The sequence below is a fragment of the Procambarus clarkii genome, chromosome 45 (genome assembly GCF_040958095.1).
Source record: "Procambarus clarkii isolate CNS0578487 chromosome 45, FALCON_Pclarkii_2.0, whole genome shotgun sequence".
In the NCBI taxonomy this organism is placed as follows: domain Eukaryota; kingdom Metazoa; phylum Arthropoda; class Malacostraca; order Decapoda; family Cambaridae; genus Procambarus; species Procambarus clarkii.
In genome coordinates, this window is record NC_091194.1 from 11496443 (window position 1) to 11520187 (window position 23745).

General features: G+C 40.7%; 2 protein-coding genes across 4 annotated transcripts in view; both read left to right on the forward strand.

The window, feature by feature from the left end:
• The window catches only part of LOC123770033 (MAGE-like protein 2), a 33649-nt gene extending 27559 nt beyond the window's left edge, over positions 1-6090 (forward strand). For both annotated transcript variants that reach the window (XM_045761619.2, XM_069301421.1), the window contains exons 7-8: positions 55-199; positions 3821-6090. In XM_045761619.2, the coding sequence (XP_045617575.2) occupies positions 55-199; positions 3821-3897 (222 nt within the window). In that variant the 3' untranslated portion in view covers positions 3898-6090. The remainder of the gene's footprint in view (positions 1-54; positions 200-3820) is intronic.
• A 957-nt stretch (positions 6091-7047) lies between these two features.
• Positions 7048-23745, forward strand: part of LOC138350469 (uncharacterized) — a 59055-nt gene continuing 42357 nt past the window's right edge. Inside the window, exon 1 of one of the 2 annotated variants that reach the window (XM_069301422.1) lies at positions 7048-7244. The gene's annotated coding sequence lies outside the window, so the exon portion shown is untranslated. The remainder of the gene's footprint in view (positions 7245-23745) is intronic. The other variant, XR_011222120.1, reaches the window with a different exon arrangement.

A 23745-nucleotide genomic window follows, 5' to 3' on the forward strand; every position in this document is an offset into this window, starting at 1 on the left:
GATGGCTGGTACAACACGCCTTCCTCCTCTTCACATTCTCTGCCTCTCCCCCAGGCACCTTTCGCCAGTGACGGTTCTCCTGTGGGTGGGCACCCGCCCTCACCCAGGTCAGGGGCGCGACAGGCAAGAAGACGCCCACGCCACCAACAGGCTCGACGCCCCTCGCGCGCCAACGCCCGCGCCTCGCTTCTGTCCCCAGGTGAAGTCACACCCCTCAGGACTCGTCCCTCTTCCCCTGAGTTCATTAGATTCCAGAATGGTACAAACAGCTTCTCTGGTGAGTCAGTATCTTTTGAGTGGCAGAAAGGAAATGCGACGAGCGCCCCCGGGAGGAGGGATGCGAGGAGTCCAAGGCGCCCTGGCGTGGTAGAGATGCTGAAGGAGCAACTGCGGCAGCCCCAGATGAAGGTGCGGGAGGCAGGGGAGAAGGTGCAGAAGAGGCTGCGGAGACTGGTGGGAGAAGCCGGCAACCAGGTGTCCCTGGTGGGGCAGGTAGCTGGGGAGGTGCTAGGTGCCGGTGTGGTCGCCGCTGGCCACGCTGGAGACACACTCCTTCAGGTGAGACGGGCCTCTCAAGTGCTCTGCTGCCTCCACTCTTGCATCTCCTCTACGTTCATTGCCTCGCTCGCTTCCATATCCTGCTCACTCCTATGGTTTTGATCTCCTTCCCCCGCGCATGTCCAGTTTATACTCGTGTCCATAACTGTGCCAACTTACTAGGCGTCCTGCATGTTCTTCATAGCGTCCCTGTGTGTGTCCGTGTGCCCTAACCTAACTTACCAGTCCCACAACACTACACTCGTATAGTGTTCTGATGAGAGAATATCTTGCCACACATCTCGCGCCTCCACACACTACAGTAACACTATACTCCGCGTTAAACACACGCCACACTATTCACACTTTTCATACCCCCATGACATAAATGAGTGTGGAATGAATTCACGGCTCCAGCACTAGGCGCCAGACCTAATTCTAACCGAGCACTCTGCATGCCTTATTATACTACACCTTGACACACTGTGTAACCCTCAGTGTAGCGAGGGGCAGCAACACAAACGTACATGTACGGAAATGTGATAAAAAAACGGTGTTGATCATAGTTGTTGGGGGGATGGTATCCCACCACGTACACAACGTTAATTTTACGGTGCAGTAGAGCAGTGTTGCTACACCCTTATGTGACGTGGCGTAGTAGAGTATTGTAGTTGTTTATTGTGTACCCCCACAGTACACAATAAACACCCTACCTCTCACTGTAGGTACACGGTAGGAATACTATACACCTCAACTCCCACTGGGCATTACATTACTTGATTTTATCTTCTATTGTGAATAATTTGTTAATGACCTTGTTAAAGCGTGTCGTATTTTCAAACAAATCTTTGATCGTTCTGTTATATAATTAAATCTGCCATTCTTGTGCTCTTTCTCCAATACCAATTCGGCTAAACTAAACTATCACACTTCATTAATATCAAGATCAAGTGTCTACCACCATTCGTATGTCTATACCAGTCATCCCTGAACACTGCACAATACTAACATTGTTCCCGAAACTTTCCATCCAAATTGTCATCTTAATGCTGTCTTAACCCCGACCGTCCAAATAGTTGGGCACCATTCCCCCCCCCCCCCCGTCCCATCCCAAATCCTTATCCTGATCCCTTTTAAGTCCTATATCGTCGCAATGGCTTGTCGCTTTTTCCCTGATAGTTTCCTTCCCTTGATGCTGTCACCATAAAATCCTATAATAATATTTAAATATGATCCAATTGCTTTGTAGACCCTTGTGTAAATTCGCTCGCTTAGTTGCATGGGAGGCTAGCCACAAAACCCATATTATCAACTGTGATCAAACTTGACCTAATATCACACATCCCCTAGACCAGTGTGCACCATACCCTAACCAAATGCAATATATACCCTTGCCTAACCAAAATATAACCAAAGCTAAACCATAGAACATTGCCTGACTGAAACGAGAACGTAGCCTAACCTAAAATAAATCGTGGATAGTCCAGTCCTCGTGTGAAGATATATATGGGGGTATAAGGCGCGTGACTAGCCTCGCAGCAAGCTACTAACCCGCCTGTGTTTTGGCTTTGGTGCTACGGCAGACTATGGCTAGCCAGGGCGCTCACCGCTCCCACCAGACACGCACCTTCGCCGGCGGCCTCCAGCTCACCGTCCCTCACCAGGACCACGTTACTCACCACAGGGTAGGTCCTGGCTCCTCACCACAGGGTAGGTCCTTGCTCCTCGCCACAGGGTAGGTCCTTGCTCCTCACCACAGGGTAGGTCCTTGCTCCTCGCCACAGGGTAGGTCCTTGCTCCTCGCCACAGGGTAGGTCCTTGCTCCTCGCCACAGGGTAGGTCCTTGCTCCTCGCCACAGGGTAGGTCCTTGCTCCTCGCCACAGGGTAGGTCCTTGCTCCTCGCCACAGGGTAGGTCCTTGCTCCTCGCCACAGGGTAGGTCCTTGCTCCTCGCCACAGGGTAGGTCCTTGCTCCTCGCCACAGGGTAGGTCCTTGCTCCTCGCCACAGGGTAGGTCCTTGCTCCTCGCCACAGGGTAGGTCCTTGCTCCTCGCCACAGGGTAGGTCCTTGCTCCTCACCACAGGGTAGGTCCTTGCTCCTCACCACAGGGTAGGTCCTTGCTCCTCACCACAGGGTAGGTCCTTGCTCCTCACCACAGGGTAGGTCCTTGCTCCTCGCCACAGGGTAAGTCGTCAAGAGGGATGCTGCAGACATCAGAGGGGGCTGCAACCCCCATCCCTTCTCTGATGACCACCTCCTAATAGAGCGTCGGTATTTTGACGCATACTTAACCAAAGGTCACAAATTTTAGCGGCTCGCAAAATTGACATACTGTCCCGTTTTCTGTTTTGGGTTCTCTGATACGATAGGATAAGCGCACATTAATACGACAGTTTCTTGACGTTGGGAAACCTTAGGAGGACGAGTTGGGGAAATAACGTCTGCTTTCACCTCAAAGTTTATGCACAGTGTACAGCCTCACCTGGATTTTTGGGGAGACTTGTCTAATTCTGTTAGTGATCCAAGAGTCTGTGAAATGGTTAGACACAATTCATTGCCAGAGTTTGTGTGTAAACAGTGTATAGTTATTGTACATCGAAATGTGTGGCTACAGTATATCTATAGTGGCCTCGGCGGGACAGGAAGCCGGCGGCTAGTACTACCGAGGGGTACCGGTAGTACAGTTGGGCTCGTTCTTCACTCTCAATCAGGGATCCCGGATTCAAATCTCTGGCGGGGCAGAAATGGTTTGGCAAATTTTCTTTTACCTAATGACGCTGTTCACCTAGCAGTAAATAGGTACCCGGGAGTTAGGAAGTTTGTGGTTCCCAATATTGGCTTTAGTAACAAACGTGTCCCAGAGAAGAGGAACTGCACGTATCCCAACAAAGAACTAAACTATGTTACTATTTTGTTGCATTTTATATACTAAATTTCTCACAAAACCACCTAGAGCTGCATCTAGTCAGTATTTTGACCCAACCACTTGGGCTGGACGGTAGAGCGACGGTCTGGCTTCATGCAAGTCGGCGTTCAGTCCCCGACCGTCCAAGTGGTTGGGCACCATTCCTTTCCCCCGTCCCATCCCAAATCCTTATCCTGACCCCTTCCAAGTGCTATATAGTCGTTAATGGCTTGGCGTTTTCTCCCGATAGCTCTCTTCTCTTCAGTATTTTGATGCAGGCTTAAAATGGTTATGCATATTTAATGTGGTGTGTGTGTTTTAATGTATATAAATCGGCGCTGGATGTCACTATGTTCACACGTTGATGTTTCTTGCAGTTTGGGGTGCGCTTCAACTGGTCTTCCAGCCCTCCAGGCGGTCTGCTGCCCGTAGTTGGTTTGGGTATCGACTCTGACGTCGTGGCCAAGGAACTCCCTCCAGGCCGTGATCCCCCACCCGCCTTCCTTGGCCCTTATACCCATTCAGACACTTACTATTACGAACTCCCCGTACACCCAGGGCCTCCATCACATCTCCCTTTCTACCAAGAGGGCCCTCCACATCGATCTGCATACCATGGAGGACCTTCACACCTGCCAGTATACCATGAGGACTCGCCGTATCCGACCATCCATCGCGAAGGACCTCAGCGTCCACAACACCCACCTATCTACCCTGGCACTGCAACACACTCACAAATTCACGACGACTTTTTCAGCGACAACCTCGGCAACGGTGCCAACAGGGAGCTCGGTATCTCTCCCAGCTTCATCTCCAAGGAGCCGCATCTCGACAGCTTCGAAATAGAAGACTTTGGCCCCCAAAATCACCACCACCCCCAACAGATTAAGCCCAACAATCTTTCCCACCGTCAGTATCGACCACCATGCTGGAAGCGCAGATTAGAACCTGGTTACTCCAATCGGCGAGTTTTCCGCCCTGGTCCTCAGCCCTACATACCTTGTGGCCCTCCAGGGACCCGGTTTCCTTCTCAGCAGGGTGTCACTTCGTCACGGGACCATAATATCTATTTCAACAAGCACCCAAACAGCAGCCATCACAGGCTACCAAAACATAACAGGGACGTCAAGGCTCGCATACAAGACTCATCATATCCCCTGAACAATTATTCTCTCAGATCTAATCCACCCCACGAAGGAAACTCCTCACAGCATCAGAGATCAAAGGAGGCTCCTGGAAACGAATTATTTTTCCCTGTCCTAAAACCAGCAGGACTAAACATTGAGGCTCAGCTGAACCCCTACGACAGTGTGGAGAGTTTCAGGGCATCCATCATACAGAAGGAACAGGATCTCGATGTTCTTGACATCATAAGTCGCGAAAACCAACAACTTTATTTTGATGAAGTCATAATCCTTGGCAGAGACGAAGCCAACGAGGGATAAACAACAGTTACTCCAGACATTTATGACGTGAAACATGTAAAAACAAAATATACTTAAGGGTTCGTACCTTGAAAGTTAACATATTGCGAGTTATATGTATATAATTAGTTAATCTTATGTTTATATGTAAAATATTTAAATAATATACACTTAGCTTTGTAAAGAATACTGTTGTATATACTCTAGAGCAGCCTTGTCAGCCAGTCTAGGTGTTATATCTACCCCCTGTACTAGTCCAAACACTTAGTCGTTGTTATATGTAGGAATGACTTGAGACATCCAACAATAGCCGCAAACATCGTTTAAATCAATATGCCAACTAAAAAAAAAAATTGATTTCCGTAGTACTGGTTCGATCCAGGACAGTTAATTTGTTTGAGAAACATTTCAACATAGTTGAGTAATCTCACCACTCAAGATGATAATGACTGTGAAATCACCCTTGTCTTCAGGGTCATTCCTCATACTTTCAATTGATTTCTTTGCTCTTGATTTTTGTGTACAATTTGTAGACACCAAATTAGGGTAGTTCGTGTAAATAACTGGGCGTTACTGTGGTGTTAGATTTGGAGCAGGTTTCTCCATTAGTGATTTGTTTAGCAATTATTTTAGTATAAATCTTGTTGATTGTAGATACCACAAATGTGCTAATTTAGCCAAGAGGAGGCTAAATTAGTTGTAACTGACTGTAAATTACAAATGGTTTAGTTTCATCTTGTATGTATCATGTAAGATGCACATATGCACCTTGCATGGCATGCAGTACATGTGCACTTTACATGATATGCAGTACATGTACTGCATGCCATGTGCTCAGGTGTCGCATATCCCAGCTCTTGTACTTGTACCTGTGCTTGAAATATTTGTGTTGATGTGACTTGACACCTATCAATCTTTGGAGGCTTATTAAGGCCACCAGAATGACTGACCGACCAAGCAGTGAGTATACCTTAGTCCTGAACATTGTCCAGGACTAAGGTATACTGCATACATTTACCGAGAAGCAGAATACATGTTTGTGTGTATATTCTCTTAACTACTAGGAAGTACTTGATGCGCTAGCAAATTTTGACAACTAGCTCCAACGTCCTATCTTCATAGTTTTGTATAATACATTCACAAGTGTTCATGTGATAAGCATGTTTATTTTGGTATGATGATTACCGATAGTGTTAATTATTTTTAATAAACTTTAGGTATAATGGTTGTTATTGGGAGGCCTATTTACGTCTATTGAATTCTCTAAAAAGGATTGGTATTGTTTTATGAAGGTAAAGGAAAGACCCAATTTATGTTTAAAGTGTATTTAAAATCAAATTTTCGGATGTAACCTACATCCTTTCTCAAGGTGCTGTTCTACAGATACAGAAAGCATTGTATACAATACCTTAAAGGATGTCGGTTACATCCGAAAATTTGTTTTTAAAACACTTAAAACATAAATTGGGTCTTTTCTTCACCCTCATTCAAGCACTACGGCATTGTAGTAAGTTTCTCCATTGTTTATATTTTTTATCAAATTGTACATTTCAGCCCAATTTAACATTTTAATCCCGAAAATGGAACAAAATGCAAAACTAGTCAGCTTGTAAAGCCTATTTTTTTTTCATTATTTAAGAAAATACAATATAAATCACATATACATAAGCCTATTCCGGCGTTGAACAATCTTCCCGGCTTGGTGCCTGGTTATGGCAATTACTAACAACATTTTTGATAATTACTTCCTACATTTGTTGCTTCCTATAATCACATAAGGCTGGCAGCTACGTAAAGTAATTGTAATCTCTATTAATATCAATTCATCTTATGAAAACAGTTAACTAATGAGTTTTGGCTTAGTTGATTAGTTGTGTTTACAATATAAAACTAAGTAAATGATCTCGTCTCCAGTCATTGCTTCGAAAATGGTCAGGGGGGGGGGGAGCTTCACAGATAAAATATCGACAAATTTATACTATCATTTGAATACGTTGTGAACCAGACAGTCCTTTATTTTCATGTTACGCTGCTATAAAAAAACCCAGCTTCAATGACCTTGTAATAAAGAGAGTATATAAAGGAAAATTTCATGCGCGGATTGGTAAACACAAGCTGACCACCGCGCATGCGCAGTTTGGTGCTTAAGGCAGTGTGTTGTGGGGCGCTGACCACCTGTGACAGGTCACAGGTGGTCAGCCCCACACCACAGGTCACAGGCGTCCCAGGTTGTGTGTGGGGGGCTGACCGTCTGTGAACTGCGAGGTTGCTGCTGTTTGTTAACAACGGAAAGAACCTAAGAAATTGGAAGTGAGGGAATAAGGAGTGAGAGAGACCTGCCCTCACTCCCCCCGAGCAAGCGGACACAGCAAATTTGGTAAGTTATATTTTAATGTAGCTTTACTGTATGTCAACACGCCAGCAGGTTGATGTATACTTATTACCAACGTTAATTAGCCGATATTTGACTTGCACGTCTGACGACCAACTGAATGGATGATTAAGATCATCTGGGGCATTGGAGATATGAAATAAATACTGGCAAGGGTGTTCGATGAGGTGTATATTTGCTATTATGGTGGTATTAATAACCCTCCAGAGGCTGATAGGCCTTAATAACCAATACTAAACACGTCAACATTGCTTTATTGTGTTGACTAGACTTTGTGAGTCAATGGTATCGATCCTGGTCCTGTGTGCGCTGTGATAAGATACTGATTCTGGTCCTATGTATAATCACTGCTGTAAAACTATTCGTGACCGCAACTTGCGTTCCAGCAATTTTAGCCAGGCTCCAACAAAACGGTTTACTCTAGCGCTAGGATAAACGTTATAAATGAAGAGTGAAAGCATACATAAAATTTTCTTTAATCAAAATGTCAGCAACATTAATAATATATATGATGGATAATCATCCATGGAAATTTATCTAACAAAACACTTTTTGTTATTAACACATTTAGGTACATCTGCTTTTGTGCAGCTACCCTAAACTATATGAAGTACAGTGTCAAAAAGCTAGCTACGTGGTGCTAAAAATCTCCATCACACAGGATGGTTAGTAATACAGAGGCATGTGATAAGTAGTCTGCACTGGCAGACTCTTGTGTTCATGATATCCTCATAATGCACCCAGAGTGAATAACGTACTAGTGATACAGTCTCCATCTCGCAGGATAGTTAGTCATAGAGGGCCTAACCTGCACTCAAATTTTCAGTAGCCTGGACTGGCAAATTTTGGGTGCAATATGAGGTTATCCTCAAGAACTCTAGAGTGAATAAAGTAATTGCAAAGCTCCAGGTACTTCATGCCAATGGGTCTTAATGGTCTGATAACTGGGCATTCGGTGATGTAGTGTGGGAGATCATGCCGCAGTTCCTGCTCAAAGTTTGCACCTGGAGAGCTCAGGATTGGGAGATCTGTCACCTGTAGCCACCTGCCACAGGTAACGGTAACAATTGGGTGGTTAATGCCGACAGGAGAATTTACTAAAAAATTAATATCAAAATCTAGTCCAGCCACAAAAATATGGCATCTCCCTTAATTGAATGGTTATATAGATTGAGTAACTCTCCTGCCTGCCTATCCACACAAAAAATGTAATCGGAAAGTAGCATAATTATTGTATTCTTAATTTTCTTGCATTTTGTCAATATGAAACATTAAAAACCTCTAACTCCACTCTAATACTTAGTCCACTTAAAGCTTTAAGAGTGTCTTTAATCCAGTTTATAAGAACAACTTTCTGCTTTCAGAAATAAAATATATGCATATTATTCTCAATTTCAGTACATTGGTCACACCTATTGTTGTCCTTAATGCCCAACATCAACAACCTAGCATTAGTAGGGAGGGTCTCATGAATATAGCGATACAATAGCTCACGTTGTTTTGGGTCAATAAATTTAACATGAAGGTTTGCCCATATTACTTGCCAGCTAAAGAGTGGATATACCTCCTCTACTCTAGGAACTATATTTGGGAGTAGAATATCATACTCTTGTTTACTGTTCATCATTAAAAAACCTTCAATATTACAAATTCGCCTGAGAACATAAATTGCACATGAATAAAAGTGAGGTGAAATAAAGGCAAGGTCAGTATACTCTGGCATATGCATCAAGTAGCTGACACGTAATTTACAAAAGTAATGTCCTAGCGCATTTACACTATTCCTCTGCATTATTTCAATAGTACTCAGATGTTGTTTATTCAATAATTACTAAGAATTACCACTGTCCAATATGCGACATTCACATACACATGGTGTTCGCCTATCATACACAGGATTTACTCAGTTAAAGCCTAGTAAAGAATTCCAGATATTAATAAACCCTCAGAATATTTATTCCCCATTATCGCTGTCTAAAATACAGAGCTTGTATATATTTTGCTAACTCCTTCCTCAGAGTTATGGGGTGCGCAAGGTTGAACTGGTCGGTACTGGGGCGGCTTTGCTTCTTGCACGGTCGGACTTTCATTTCCGATCGTGCACAGTATCCAAGATTAACGTTAATTCAACGTTGAATTAGCGTTAATCTTGGATGTTGTGCCCAATGGGTGGGGAATCATTTCTTTCACTGTGCCCCTATATCCCAGCCCTTCTATATGTGTTCTTATTTAGGAAAGACTTGGGCAAATACATGTTCGGTAACAGGGTTGTTGATTTGTGGAACCAATTACCGCGTAACGTGGTTGGAGGTGGGGTCCCTCGATTGTTTCAAGCGTGGGTTCGACATGTATATGAGTGGGATTGGGTGGTTATAAATAGGAGCTGTCTCGTATGGGTCAATACGCCTTCTGCAGTTACCTTTGTTCTTATGTTCTCCTATCCTCATATTCCACCCTCTCTAACAATACATAATATTTTGTCGTAAAAATCTTCAATGCCAAAATACTATGTACTGTAAATCATAGCGGCTCGCTATAGTAACCAAGTGTCCCGTCTTCTCTTCGTGCGTCCTTTGTTAGGTTAGATTCGGTCTGGTTCAGACAATTGAATACAATTTTTTGACGCCGTTGACTACTTGAGAGGACGGGCTGGCTAGTTACCTTTCCACACCTTCCCTTGGAATGTCTCTTAATCAAATACAATGACATTTGAGCTGGCATAAGTAATTTTAGCTCATGGAAAGTTTGATGCATGGTAGATAGGTAGCAAGGCAGCCTCATCAAGGCCCAGTAATGGTTAACCTGTGGCATTACACACGCTTAAGATCTGAGAGGTGAGTGAAAGGACCTGAAGATTTTATAAAGTGTTCGCTATATCTAGCTTGATTTTATTTCGTATATATATATATAATATATATATAATATATATATATATAATATATATATATATATAATATATATATATGTATATATATATATATATATATATATATATATATATATATATATATATATATGTCGTACCTAGTAGCCAGAACACACTTGTCAGCCTACTATGCAAGGCCCGATTTGCCTAATAAGCCAAGTTTTCATGAATTAATGCTTTTTCGACTACCTAACCTACCTAACCTAACCTAACTTTTCCGGCTACCTAACCTAACCTAACCTAACCTATAAAGATAGGTTAGGTAGGGTTGGTTAGGTTCGGTCATATATCTGCGTTAATTTTAACTCCAATAGTTATAGTAATAGTAAAAGTATATAGTATACTTTAATAAGTATACTATATAGTATACTTACCTACATAGTATATATATATAGTATAGTATATATATATAGTATAGTATATATATATATAGTATATATAGTATATATATATATAGTATATATATATAGTATATATACTATATATATATATATATATAGTATATATATATAGTATACTTAAAAAATAGTATACTCCAAAAAGTCGTTATATGTAAATTTTAGTTGCAAAGTTCTTACCAAGAATCTTTGTTTTTATTCCATTTAAATAAATTAAACATTAATGAAAACTCAAATCTTAAATATTTTTGAGCTGAAATTGTATAAAAAATAATAAAAAAAATTATAAAAAAAATTGACCTCATACATAATGAAATGGGTAGCTTTATCATTTCATAAGAAAAAAATTAGAAATAATATATTAATTCAGGAAAACTTGGCTTATTAGGCAAATCGGGCCTTGAATAGTAGGCCAAAAAGTGAGTTCTGGCTACTAGGTACGACATATATATATATATATATATATATATATATATATATATATATATATATATATATATATATATATATAATATATATATATATAATATATATAATAACTACGAATTCAGCCTTACAACGCTTTTAATATTATGGTCGTTATTTTACCATTTAGGTACGAAGTCGTTATATGTAAATTTTAGTTGCAAAGTTCTTACCAAGAATCTTTGTTTTTATTCCATTTAAATAAATTAAACATTAATGAAAACTCAAATCTTAAATATTTTTGAGCTGAAATTGTATTGCTCAAGTTCAGTTCCTTGTGGTCTTCAAGCCTTTGAGGAAAATGACCCCACACTTGCTGGCTATTAATGGCACTATGTACAAGGCACATCGAACAATTTATGTAGCATATATGAAACTGTGTATTTACGTATGTAGCTTAGCCTAGCATTTTAAAAGCACTACAATCACCTTCTATGGTTGATTGTTCAAAAAATTCTTGAACTGTGTGTTTGACAAATCTCTCGCCCTGTCCATGGAGGACAAAAGAAAATGAAAATATTGCGGTTAGCATTGTAAATGTGTGGCCACATCTGTGGTAGAAAAAGAAAAAAAACTTGCTGGCTGCGAATATTCTCGGGTAACATTTACAAAGATTAGTTTCTACAACCAGTTTTTTTTTTTTTTGCCAAGTCGTGAATTGCAAAATTTGAATTATTGTATCAGCTAACCGTTAGGGAATGGTCGAGAAGTCATTTCCAAGAACGTGGATTTTTTTGTATCAAGCTTAATACATCATGTGCAACATGTTGTCAGCTCTTTAGCGAGAGATTTAGGTTTGTTTAATTTTCATGGTACGGTACAGTGTCAGTTTAGTCAGTGATACCGCTATCATAAGAATAGTTAGGATTGACACTTTTCGTATAGTACAGCATTGACTCTGTTTTTTGGGTTGCTTCACAGTTGGTTTTGGGCCTAATACTTTTCAATCATGGAAGGTTATTAAGGCCACCACAATACTAATCAGCAAAATACTTTAGTTCTGAACATAGACTAGAATTAAAGTACGCTGTACACTTCTTGGTGTATATATACACACACACACACACACCGTTGTCTAGGACGAAACTATATATCCACAAAGAAGCGGAATATTACCTGTGTGTGTGTATATATGCGTGGCCCCAGATACACTGTAACTGGTTACACTGGTCGAGCCAGTCGAGGTATGCGGCAAATATTAAGTAACTGGCCAGTGGTGGGAAACTAATTCACTCGCCAAAGATAACCCATGTTCCAACTCAGCCAGATTAAAATGTGCACCCCAAGATGAACAGATTTCGAATAGCGGAGGAAAATAATCCTAACTTTAAGTTACAGCTCCGCTCCTGCACCATGTAAGTCCACTCCGGGCTCACCATAGCCCGTGCTGCTCTGAACTTACGTTTCGAGCAGCTGAATCTGAAACAACAGATTAATGAAGATTAAGCCACCCAAGTGGTGGCACGGGCATGAATAGCCCGTAAGTGGTGTATATTTTTTGGAGTGAATGTTTTCTTTGTTTGTGAAGAGAGCCGCTATCATTTTTAGTACATTTTTGTCCTTACAGGGGAATTTGTGTCAAAATGCGATGTACTGTTCATGAGGACGGGTTGATTGTCAACGGCACCACTTATACCAGTGAAGATAAAATCAAGTAATGTAGTGCTCGGTGGGAGTTAAGGTGTATAGTGTGGGGTAGGGAGGAATGATGTCCCTCATAGTAGAGAAGAAGCACGAGCATATGTCAATGACTTTTCCGAGAATAAAGCATTATTAAAATTACAATTAAAAAATAGGTTCAATCTGATAAAAAGATATGTGGTGCTGGAAGGACTCTGAGCAAACTTGCCCATAGTTTCAGCCGGATACAGTAAAGAGTCGACTTATTTTTGTTTAGTATGCCGTAAATTCCACAAGTGTTCCCTTACTAAAGCTGAACATGTGTTAACTGAATGATGGTATTCTTGCACTTACTAAAGAGTCTGCGCTCAAAAAATTTGCAGTTAAGTCAAAGAGAAAGAAGTTATGACTAGTTCTTAGCTCTACAATGTTAAAAATCATTTAGTCTAATCAATCATAAATGCAGTAAGATCCACTTTTAATAAGGAGCTTCAACCATTGGTCATCCACCGACTGCGTTTTGCACGGATCATCGTTGGGTTCCAATGAGTTTGCTGCAATCCTCGAGAAGCTAGACGATCTGAAAATGTAACGAAGATTGGGTGCTGTGGATGTGCATGATGATCTGCACCTTCCCACAAGGTGCCTGGCTTTACCAGGATTAAGTTTCTTAAGGACACAACAGTCCAAAAGTGTAATAACCTGTTGAAGGGGAAAAACATTCAATCAGTTCGTAGTGATATCTTGTTACCTGTCGTAAATCCAAAAGAAAGATTGCTACAAATGAAAACGTCAATGATTTCATTAAGCTTAAAAGGAGTCTGGCTACATTGAAATGTCCATTTCAAAGGGAACACCAAATGTTCAGACAGGACGACAGTCAAACACATCCAGATGCCATCATCTTGCTACCCTGGGAGAATGGTCAACAGGTAGTATGGGACTATACTTGTTTATCTCGCTGAAATCTATCTTCAGTATTGTATCTGAAGTTGATGGGGCCGCCACTTTCAGGGAAGCCAAGGAGACCAGAAGTTCAAGGGCCTATAATATTGTTTCAGGTGGTTGCCAAAAGTCTCGGTTCTTGGCTATTTGGGAATATGTATACTCAAGTTCCTTAACGATTTGGAAAGACCAAAATCGCAAAATGGCAACTCCAGAGAACCTAGATTCCTGTTCCAGCGCCTCAGTATCGCAATCTGGAGAGATAATTGCTGTAGCCTATTCTCGCGCTCATTTCTGAAAAATATTAAAAGTGATTTGAAATGTAATTATTATGTAAGATAGTACCATATAACGCGTAATGCAATTTCACTTATTGAATTAGTAAATCATTATTAACGAAAGCAAAAAAGGGGTGTGGTAGAATAAAAATAATGAAATTCAGTGAGAAACGCAACCCGTCCTCAATATGTACTTTCGTGGTCATCACAACACCCAGTCTTTGCATTACATTAATAGTACCAAAATGCACTATGTGATTAGTAATTTAATTAATTTCTTATCCTTGGTTAGGTTAGAGTTGTTGTCGGTGCATTCTCGAAGATGTGAAACTTGTAAAATTCTGTCCAGCTTGAATATAAAAAAAAAATTGACAAAAAAAGTTGTATTACAAAAGAAAACGTGTATAACAGAGACTTATTTATAAAATGAATTTAAAGTAATATACAGTTATAACTTAAGAATTAAATCTCTTTAGGATAAAGGTTCACATGACAATTGACGAAAATACTATTCATGGAACATTAATAAGCCTACAGAACATCAGGAAAAAACTTGATTAGTATCCAGGTGGCTTAAACAGGGAGGATTTACATTGATTAGAATCACTAGGTTCAGTTCATAAATGTATTAATTTAAACAGTAGTAAAATTCACTGTGTACGTGTTTCTTTTTTTGTAAGTGAACTAACTAACCTGAGGATGGATTGGAGAAACTATATGGTCTTTCCTGAATACATTTTATTTTCAAGAGTTTATAGATAATTATTTTGAGGATACAGATTTATATTTTGTGAGGCTACTGATTATTATTATTGTCTGATGCTATAGATTATCACGACTTTATAACGCCTGCTTCTTTAATATCGTGTAAAATTTTCAAGACATTTCTCCGGCCTCTGCGCGGTAATAGACGTTTACTTTACTTTATCTTGCCAAGTTTTGAAAGTATACTTATTCCAGTGCGTGAATAATGAGGGATAAAATGCCTAATATTATTCAGGATTTTGTTGACAAGGGCGTAATGTACACGTAACTAGAGCCAGCAGAACCCACGATACTACACTGTGAGTCAACACTGGCAGAGCCTTGTGGGCATCGTCCACATCGCGTTGGCCAGGACAACAGTCGGAAATACCGTTGGGCACGTTGCATTGGTTTAGAAAAGTCTGAAATAAGGTTGAAATTTAGTATATTGCAGTGGTCTAAAAAAGTTACAAAATAGTCATGCATACCCACCTTGTCATATGCCTGGTGTGGCCATTGTCTCGTCTTTTGGTCGGGATTATTCCTCGGGCAATGACTGATGTACCCAACAAGACGGCTGACGGTAAAAGACTACAATTCTTTCCCTCTACTATGTAGCGAACCAAATAAATACCCACTCCTTTGCCTCCTTCACCAAGGTAGTAATCATCGCCATTGTAGGTGTGGACCTACAAGGCCGAACGCAAGGTCAACCGCGTTCCTACATGCGTTTTTTTTATACTAAAGAGTAGAAAGAAGAGAGGAAAATGAAGAACAGTGAGAGCAAACGCTTGGTACCTAACAAAAAGTATTGTTCATGAAAATTAATGTTCTTTTATAAGCTATATTAACATGTTAGCTTTGTACAGAGCTAACATGTTTTTACTGGTTTACTATTATCAGGGAGAAGAGCGCTGGGCATGATCTGGGGGCTGGGCATGATCTGGGGGCTAGGCATGATCTGGGGGCTAGGCATGATCTGGGGGCTAGGCATGATCTGGGGGCTGGGCATGATCTGGGGGCTGGGCATGATCTGGGGGCTGGGCATGATCTGAGCGCTGGGCCTTGTACAAACACTGCAGTACCGTACCGTGTAAAAACACACCCATCAATATATGCAATAAATTTATGTTGTTGATTGAGGGGCGACGACGTTCGACGTTCCCTACAATATATTATGACTACTGTATACTATTTATAAATAAAATATTATTGATACTAACGCGTTCGAGATTTATAAGAGCAAAAGTTCAAATATTACTCTAAAATAAGTAAAAGCTTATATATAATATAAGCTTATAGTTAACTTTATGATAAAGAAATTAAGAGCCTTACAAATACTATTTAAGCCTAAAACATGACGGCCATGGAAAACCCCCTCAGTTTGTAATAATAATAATAATAATAATAATAATAATAATAATAATAATAATAATAATAAATTATATGAAGAGAATAGATTATTATTATTATTATTATTAACAGATATTAAAAGATATGTGTAGAAAAATTACATAAGCAATATAATTTTTGTCAGTTTTTGATATAATCATAAATAAGTACAGCTGAGACATGTACACAAAAGAACAGTACGACGGGCTCCCTATAGCCCGTGCTGCTTGGAACTTTTTGTTCAGTGTAGCTGAATCTAAGACAAATACACTAACAACATGTACACAAAGGTATAGCCCGTTTCTCTCTCTCTCTCTCTCTCTCTCTCTCTCTCTCTCTCTCTCTCTCTCTCTCTCTCTCTCTCTCTCTCTCTCTCTCTCTCTCTGTCTCTCTCTCTCTCTCTGTCTCTCTCTCTCTCTCTGTCTCTCTCTCTCTCTCTCTCTGTCTCTCTCTCTCTCTCTCTCTCTCTCTTTCTCTCTTTCTTTCTCTCTCTCTCTTTCTCTCTTTCTCTCTTTCTCTCTCTCTCTCTCTCTCTCTCTCTCTCTCTCTCTCTCTCTCTCTCTCTCTCTCTCTCTCTCTCTCTCTCTCTCTCTCTCTCTCTCTCTCTTTCTCTCCCGAAACATCGTCGTTTCTTCATTTTATGATTTTGTGGGTTGGATGTCACTACTTCCTCTGTTATATTAGATATTACAAAGTACTGTTATGGTGTAGTCTTACCTCGTGACTGTGTGGATGTTATCGTTGAGCACTGAAGTGTTTCACCTTGAGGGGGTTTATCTATGTACACCCATTGTAGAAATAACAAAGTTAACCGAGCCAATACAGTGTGTCTCTAAATACAGCTTGTGTATTATAAGGTTTCAATGTTCTTAGCCAGACTATAAGATTATTTTCTTGTTAATGTTTGTTTCTTGTCACATAATCTTGTGCAAATAATCACTGCATGAGTTGGGGTTTAATTCTCGTGATCGTAAGGTCAACCGTCTAGCCAGTTTGCTCCCTTAGAAAACTGTGAGCCCTGCATGGCGACCAGTTCAACTGCTCAGCTGTCAGAACTCTCACGTATGTTCCGTGTCTGGATTATTCTGCTATTACTATCTTATTATTGTCTGTTTGTTTTGAAGTTTGCTACATTCATTCGTTGGTCTTATTCGGCGTTGTTTTTCGCTGTTGCTTTCTGGACTTTCCAAACGGACGAGAGTCCCACCGACCTGTTTATAAACGGTCTAGTGACACTATCGGCCGTCGGTAAAGTCCTGTTAGTCTGTTGTGACTGGATTCTGTTGTTTGCAGGTGCTCGGGTCCAGCAGTCTCTTCGGATCCATTTGTTGTTGATCTGTTGATTCGTTAATTAAGAGGGGAACAAATTGTGGTGGTTGGGAAGTGCAGCCACTCTACCAGAAGTACCGGTTGGTGCATGCCTTCACAGATTGGGAAAGAGACAGAATGCGAGGGGAGGTGACGGAGAGAATGCAAGAGAGCGAAACCAAAAATATAAAGGATAATCACCTGCCACAGGTGCTTGAGAGCGCACAACAGGTGTTTAGTCCAGGGAACAGGTATGAGCCAGCAAGGGTGGGCCGGGCTGGTCTGGTCCGGGGGACAAGGTAAGGCGGGAGGACCCTCGCACGTTTCAACGCCTCCCACATCACTCTGACGAGAATTTCCTGTTTGTTGAAAGCTCCGATGCCACTCGAACAAGAATTTTGTATGCCTGAGCTGGTGTGTTTGTCGTTCATAATACAAGCAAATAATCAATCGATCAATCGGTCATGATTTAGGTATAACTTTATACCTTATAGTTGATGTCTATTTGTCGACAGCATCGCAGCAGTCGACAAAACACTCGGCCAAACAATAGCCTAGTGGGAATCTATCAAGACAGGACGTCAAAATTTTGCATAAAATATTTTTAGGAATGCTTAATGCACATTGAGTTACCATTTCCCCACAAATTGGAGATGAAAAAACCATGTAAACAGATTAAGTGGAGGAAAACAGGTAAACCAATTAAGTGGAGGTAAACCTAAAACCGATTAAATACAACCCCACACCAGCCAGCCCGTCCTTCTGTGGTTTCCCAACGTCAAGAAACTGTTGTACTAAAGTTTCCCCCATATCCTAACCAACCAGAGGACCCAAAACAGAAAACGGGACAGTATGTCAATTTCGCGAGCCTCTACCATTTACTAGTACGACAATATTTTGGCCTTGGGTAAAGTATACGTCAAAATGCGACGTTCGTTTTAGGACAGGTTGGACCAGCAGGTTTAAATTGCTTGTTTGAAACTCTAGCACTGACGTGAATTATTTGTTGAGAGGGTTTTCTATGAGCTAATGTTTCCTAGTTATACACACGCATAGATATTTACTTAATATTTGAGTTGTCTTGGTAATATTTATGTTTATATGAATGTATTTGAGATCATGGAATCGAATTATACCTTTTTTTACGTTATGTGTGAATGTGTGGAATATTTCAAATTACCTTGCTGGGAATTTAGTCTTGTAATGCTTAAATTCAAGAGAATAGTATTATATAATGGAATTTACTGTAATTTTTTTATTCGAAATTAAAAATACATTCAAGTTACATTATCAAACGAGCGAAGATACATAAATATAGGTTTTGTTGTGGCATATATAGATCTCCTAGCTGCAATGTAGGACGTTTCGTAATCTTGTGCTGTACGAGGCGTTGGTACGGGTCTCGCAGATGTGTTTGTGTGTGGGGGAGGGGGGTTGGCACAGGTGTCCTACAGACGTGGAAGGGGTGGGAAAGGCTGGTACAGGTGTCCTACAGACGTGGAAGAGGTGGGAAAGGCTGGCACAGGTGTCCTACAGACGTGGAAGGGGTGGGAAAGGCTGGCACAGGTGTCCTACAGACGTGGAAGGGGTGGGAAAGGCTGGTACAGGTGTCCTACAGACGTGGAAGAGGTGGGAAAGGCTGGCACAGGTGTCCTACAGACGTGGAAGGGGTGGGAAAGGGTGGCACAGGTGTCCTACAGACGTGGAAGGGGTGGGAAAGGCTGGTACAGGTGTCCTACAGACGTGGAAGAGGTGGGAAAGGCTGGCACAGGTGTCCTACAGAGGTAGAAGGGGTGGGAAAGGCTGGGACAGGTGTCCTACATACCTGGAAGGGGTGGGAAAGACTGGCACAGCTGTCCTACAGAGGTAGAGGTGAACGAGTATTAGGAATGTTGGGTATCATTGCAACATCACTAGAATTTCTTGGTAGTCTGTTCCAAGGCCGTGGTGATTGCATCTAACCAGGGGTAAGTGGTGCAACACCCCAGTTCAGACTATGGTGGGTAGTTGATTCCATGCCGGTGCAGCTTCTGACGTTAGATACCAGATATTAGGCGTACTACGCCTACAAATATGCCTAATCATCCCTAAACCTTTCCAGAAATCTAGATTTGCCGATTGTAAGCACATACGAATTAAGGAAACAGCAGAAGGCCTATTCGCCCCACGCGTGGCAGCTCCTATTTATATCCACCCCAGACTCTTATATAATGTGATAACTAAACCGCAGATCTGAAGATGGAGAAACGACGACGTTTCAGTCCGTCCTGAACCATTATCAAGTCGAATGTGAGGGAGAGAAATTGATTGATGAAGATTAATCCGTGAAGAGTAGAGGCAGGAAAGATTACTTTTGAAGACCATCAATAGGATGAGTCCCTAACATGACAGAAGAGAGCATTTATTGTGTCTGCAGACTTAACACTGCCGTTGTGTTCTTAAGGGTGTCATTTAGTGTGCGGCCAGTTTCACAGAAGTATTGGAGAGGACAAGACGAACAGGAAAGAGAGTAGACACCAGCAGCATTATAAGCAAGTATGAACCAGCTTACTACGGTATGAACCAGCCTCCTACGAAAAGTCGAAAAGCGAGCTTTACATCGAGAGGACGAAGGGTATTAGTGAAATTTTTTAGTTCAGATATGAAGGGAAGGCAGAGAACAGTGGTACTAGTGTTGGAAACAGTTTTGGGATGAAAGAAATTTAATTTAGTCTGAGCATAGACATAATTGATATAATGTCTTGAAACAAGTGATTGTATGTCTTATTTTGTTACCTTGTTATCTCTTCCATAAATCAACAACCCTGTTTCCAAACCAGTATTTACTCAGGGCCTTCATTAATCTAAACGTATCCAATTTATATCCATTATTTCGTGTTGATATATATTTAATACCTTATAGCCTAGTTCTAATTTAATAGTCTTTTTACTGTTTGGATTCGTTTATAATCCCTTGTAATTCATCATCTAAAGCGTCGGTGATCATGTTTCTGAACATGATCCCTCCTCTTGTTATGCCCATTCATCCACTTTTAAACTTACATATATGAGGCTGCTGCCGTTGGTCTAGTGGACTTTCCCCATTTTGTTGCTAAATGTCAGTCGTATTCTGCAAGTAGTCACTTTTTACTTGTATAAATGCACTTTAATAAATGTTTTTAAGGTCAAGCGCTTATAGCTAGAAATATGATATTCTTGCCTTGTGATTTGTTCGTTTCATGATAACCAAATTGATTGTCAGGAAACAATCGATTGATTGCAAACTTTTGTGCCTTAGTGCGCATACGAGCGAAAAGCGACGTTATTTGTAAGAGGACAGGGGGCTGAACAGTGGTAAACCAAGAGAACGGACTGAGCTCGCGCCCTCTCTTCTATTGCTGGAATTGGACTGGTGATGCCACAATCGGCATCACCAGTTTGGTGGTGCAAAAGGTGGTGTAGGAGGACAGTAATGTGTGTTATATTTATAGACGCTCTTTTGAGTATAGGATCAGCGTGACTTAAGCAAGCTTTGTTTGTGTTTAAAAGCGAGGCTTTTGGTTGTTATTGAATTAATACCTTTGGTTGGAAAGGCAGGAATTATTTGAAAAAGTGGAGTTTCCCTCCCACGGTGCAGAAAAGTACTGCTGTTTTTCTTGTTAACACTTTAAAAGTTATTGTTTGTTCAGTTGTAATTTTAAATGCAGTTGACCTTCGATGAAGAAGGCCATGAGAGCTAACGTGTGTGTTTGGGGGGGGGGGGTGTTTATCTACGCATTTTAATACCAATTTAAAAATTTATTTCAAAAACATGATCACCGACGCTTTAGATGATGAATTACAAGGGATTATAATCGAATCCAAACAGTAACAGACTATTAAATTAGAACTAGGCTATTTACGCAAAGCTTATATATAATGATTACAAACAATTGCCGATATTTTGGTAGTATGGGGGAGATCTTTAAGATGAACCTCATGTCTTAAGTTTTTATTTTTTTATACCCAAGAATTCTTTAGAGTACTATTGCAAGCAGGAATTCAGTGCAATCAGTTAGGGATCTAATATATACGAGGTACGTAAATTTAACAATTCTGTAATTTTAATGAAATGGAAGAAGAAATGGAAATGTATAGCAAGGATGGTACCCTGCTATACATTTTGCACTCTATGCCTCTACATTGAGGACAGAGTCTGGGCAAATGTGTGTGTGTATGTAATTACCTAAGTGTAGTTACAGGATAAGAGCTACGCTCGTGGTGTCCCGTCTTCCCAGCACTCTTTGTTGTATAACGCTTTGAAATTACTGAACGTTTTGGCCTCCACCACCTTCCCGCCAAACACACAACGAAACTACGACGTCGGTACAACGTTCGAACAAGTTTTAACACCACCTAACCAGTTATAACAACCAATATAGCAAGTTGTAACAACGTTCTAATACGTCATAAACACGTTAAGCCAAGATGTAACAACTTTATTACAAGTTGTAACAAGCGGAATATAGAGACAGTTAGGGTTTGTGTTTCCAGGGTTCTCACCTAACTTGTTCCAACCGTCTACCACTCTGTTTACAAAAGTGAATTTTCTAATGTTTCTCCGGCAGCTTTGTTTCGTTAGTTTAAATCTATGACCTCTTGTTTTTGAAGTTCCGGGTCTCGGGAATTCTTCCCTTTCAATTTTATCGATTCCTATTACTATTTTGTACGTAGTGATCATATCGCCTCTTTTTCTTCTATCTTCTAGTTTTTGCATATTTAATGTGTCTAACCTCTCCTCGTAGCTCTTGTCCTTCAGTTCTGGGAGCCACTTAGTGGCATGTCGTTGCACCTTTTCTAATTTGTTGATGTGCTTCTTAAGATATGGGCACCATACAACTGTTCCATATTCCAGCTTTTGTCTAACAAAAGTCGTGAACAATTTCTTTAGTATTTCTCCATCCATGTATTTAAAAGCATTTCTGAAGTTAGAAAGTGTGTGTGTGTGTGTGTGTGTGTGTGTGTGTGTGTGTGTGTGTGTGTGTGTGTGTGTGTGTGTGTGTGTGTGTGTGTGTGTGTGTGTAATTACCTAAGTGCAATTACCTAAGTGTAGTTACAGGATGAGAGCTACGCTCGTGGTGTCCCGTCTTCCCAGCACTCTTTGTCATATAACGCTTTGAAACTACTGACGGTCTTGGCCTCCACCACCTTCTCACTTAACTTGTTCCAACCGTCTACCACTATTATTTGCGAAGTGTGTGTGTGTGTGTGTGTGTGTGTGTGTGTGTGTGTGTGTGTGTGTGTGTGTGTGTGTGTGTGTGTGTGTGTGTGTGTGTGTGTGTGAGAGAGAGAGAGAGAGAGAGAGAGAGAGTGTGAGAGAGAGAGAGCGCGCTAGCCAGCCAGCCAGCCTGCCTGCGTTCCAAGTTGGAGGCCAGACTGTTGCCGTTAGCTTTGTGTAACTTTCCATGGTGAATTGTGGTTTTGTGGCGTGCAATAGGGTTGCTGGGGTCGACTCCCTTGCGCGTCTTTAAGTAGGATTCACTCCTATTGCGAAAAACCAACCACTTCTATGAAGTTGGAAATGTTGGCGTGGTTGTTCATAATGTTTTCCAACTTATTTCTTGGCTGTTATCGACGTTGACTCAACGCCGATAATCGACAGAGAGACCCGGGCACCGCCGGGCAACCCCCCTCTCTTAGTAATGTATGACGAAAAATAGCTAATGTTAGCTGTAACAATGGATACGTCCAGTTAAATATGTTATAGTGTCTCCTAAAGGCCTTCTTACTGATAGCTCCTAGTGTGCTTGTGACATGCTAAATGGCCTTCGCCTGTACTAATTCAACTCATGGGATTTTACACGGCATGAATCATTGGCTCCTGCCCACTCTTAAGTACGAATAATTGGTCGTTTGCCAATTCCTGACGTACGTATAATTGGTCGTTTGCCAATTCCTGACGTACGTATAATTGGTCGTTTGCCAATTCCTGACGTACGTATAATTGGTCGTTTGCCAACTCTCAGGTTGTTAATGCCTTTTTTTCCCCTAATAGGTTGGGGCTTCAGTCAGGTTGCCCCGAAACGCTATGCGTACTAGTGGCTTTAGGTATTGTATGTACTAGCTCTATCTATAAATCCAATATTATGTTTGTAACTCATCTTATATGTATGTACTTTTACCTGAATAAAAATTTGAATTTGGGGTTGACTATTTCATGAGACTAATGTTTCAGTTTTATGTTTTTTTAAAAGATACATATAAACATTAACTTAAGCATGAAGTTAATCTACACTAATTACTTATATATATATATATATATATATATATATATATATATATATATATATATATATATATATATATATATATATATATATATATATATATACTGTATATATAATATAATAATTATTTATTAAATATGACCGAAAAAGTAAGATTAATAATTC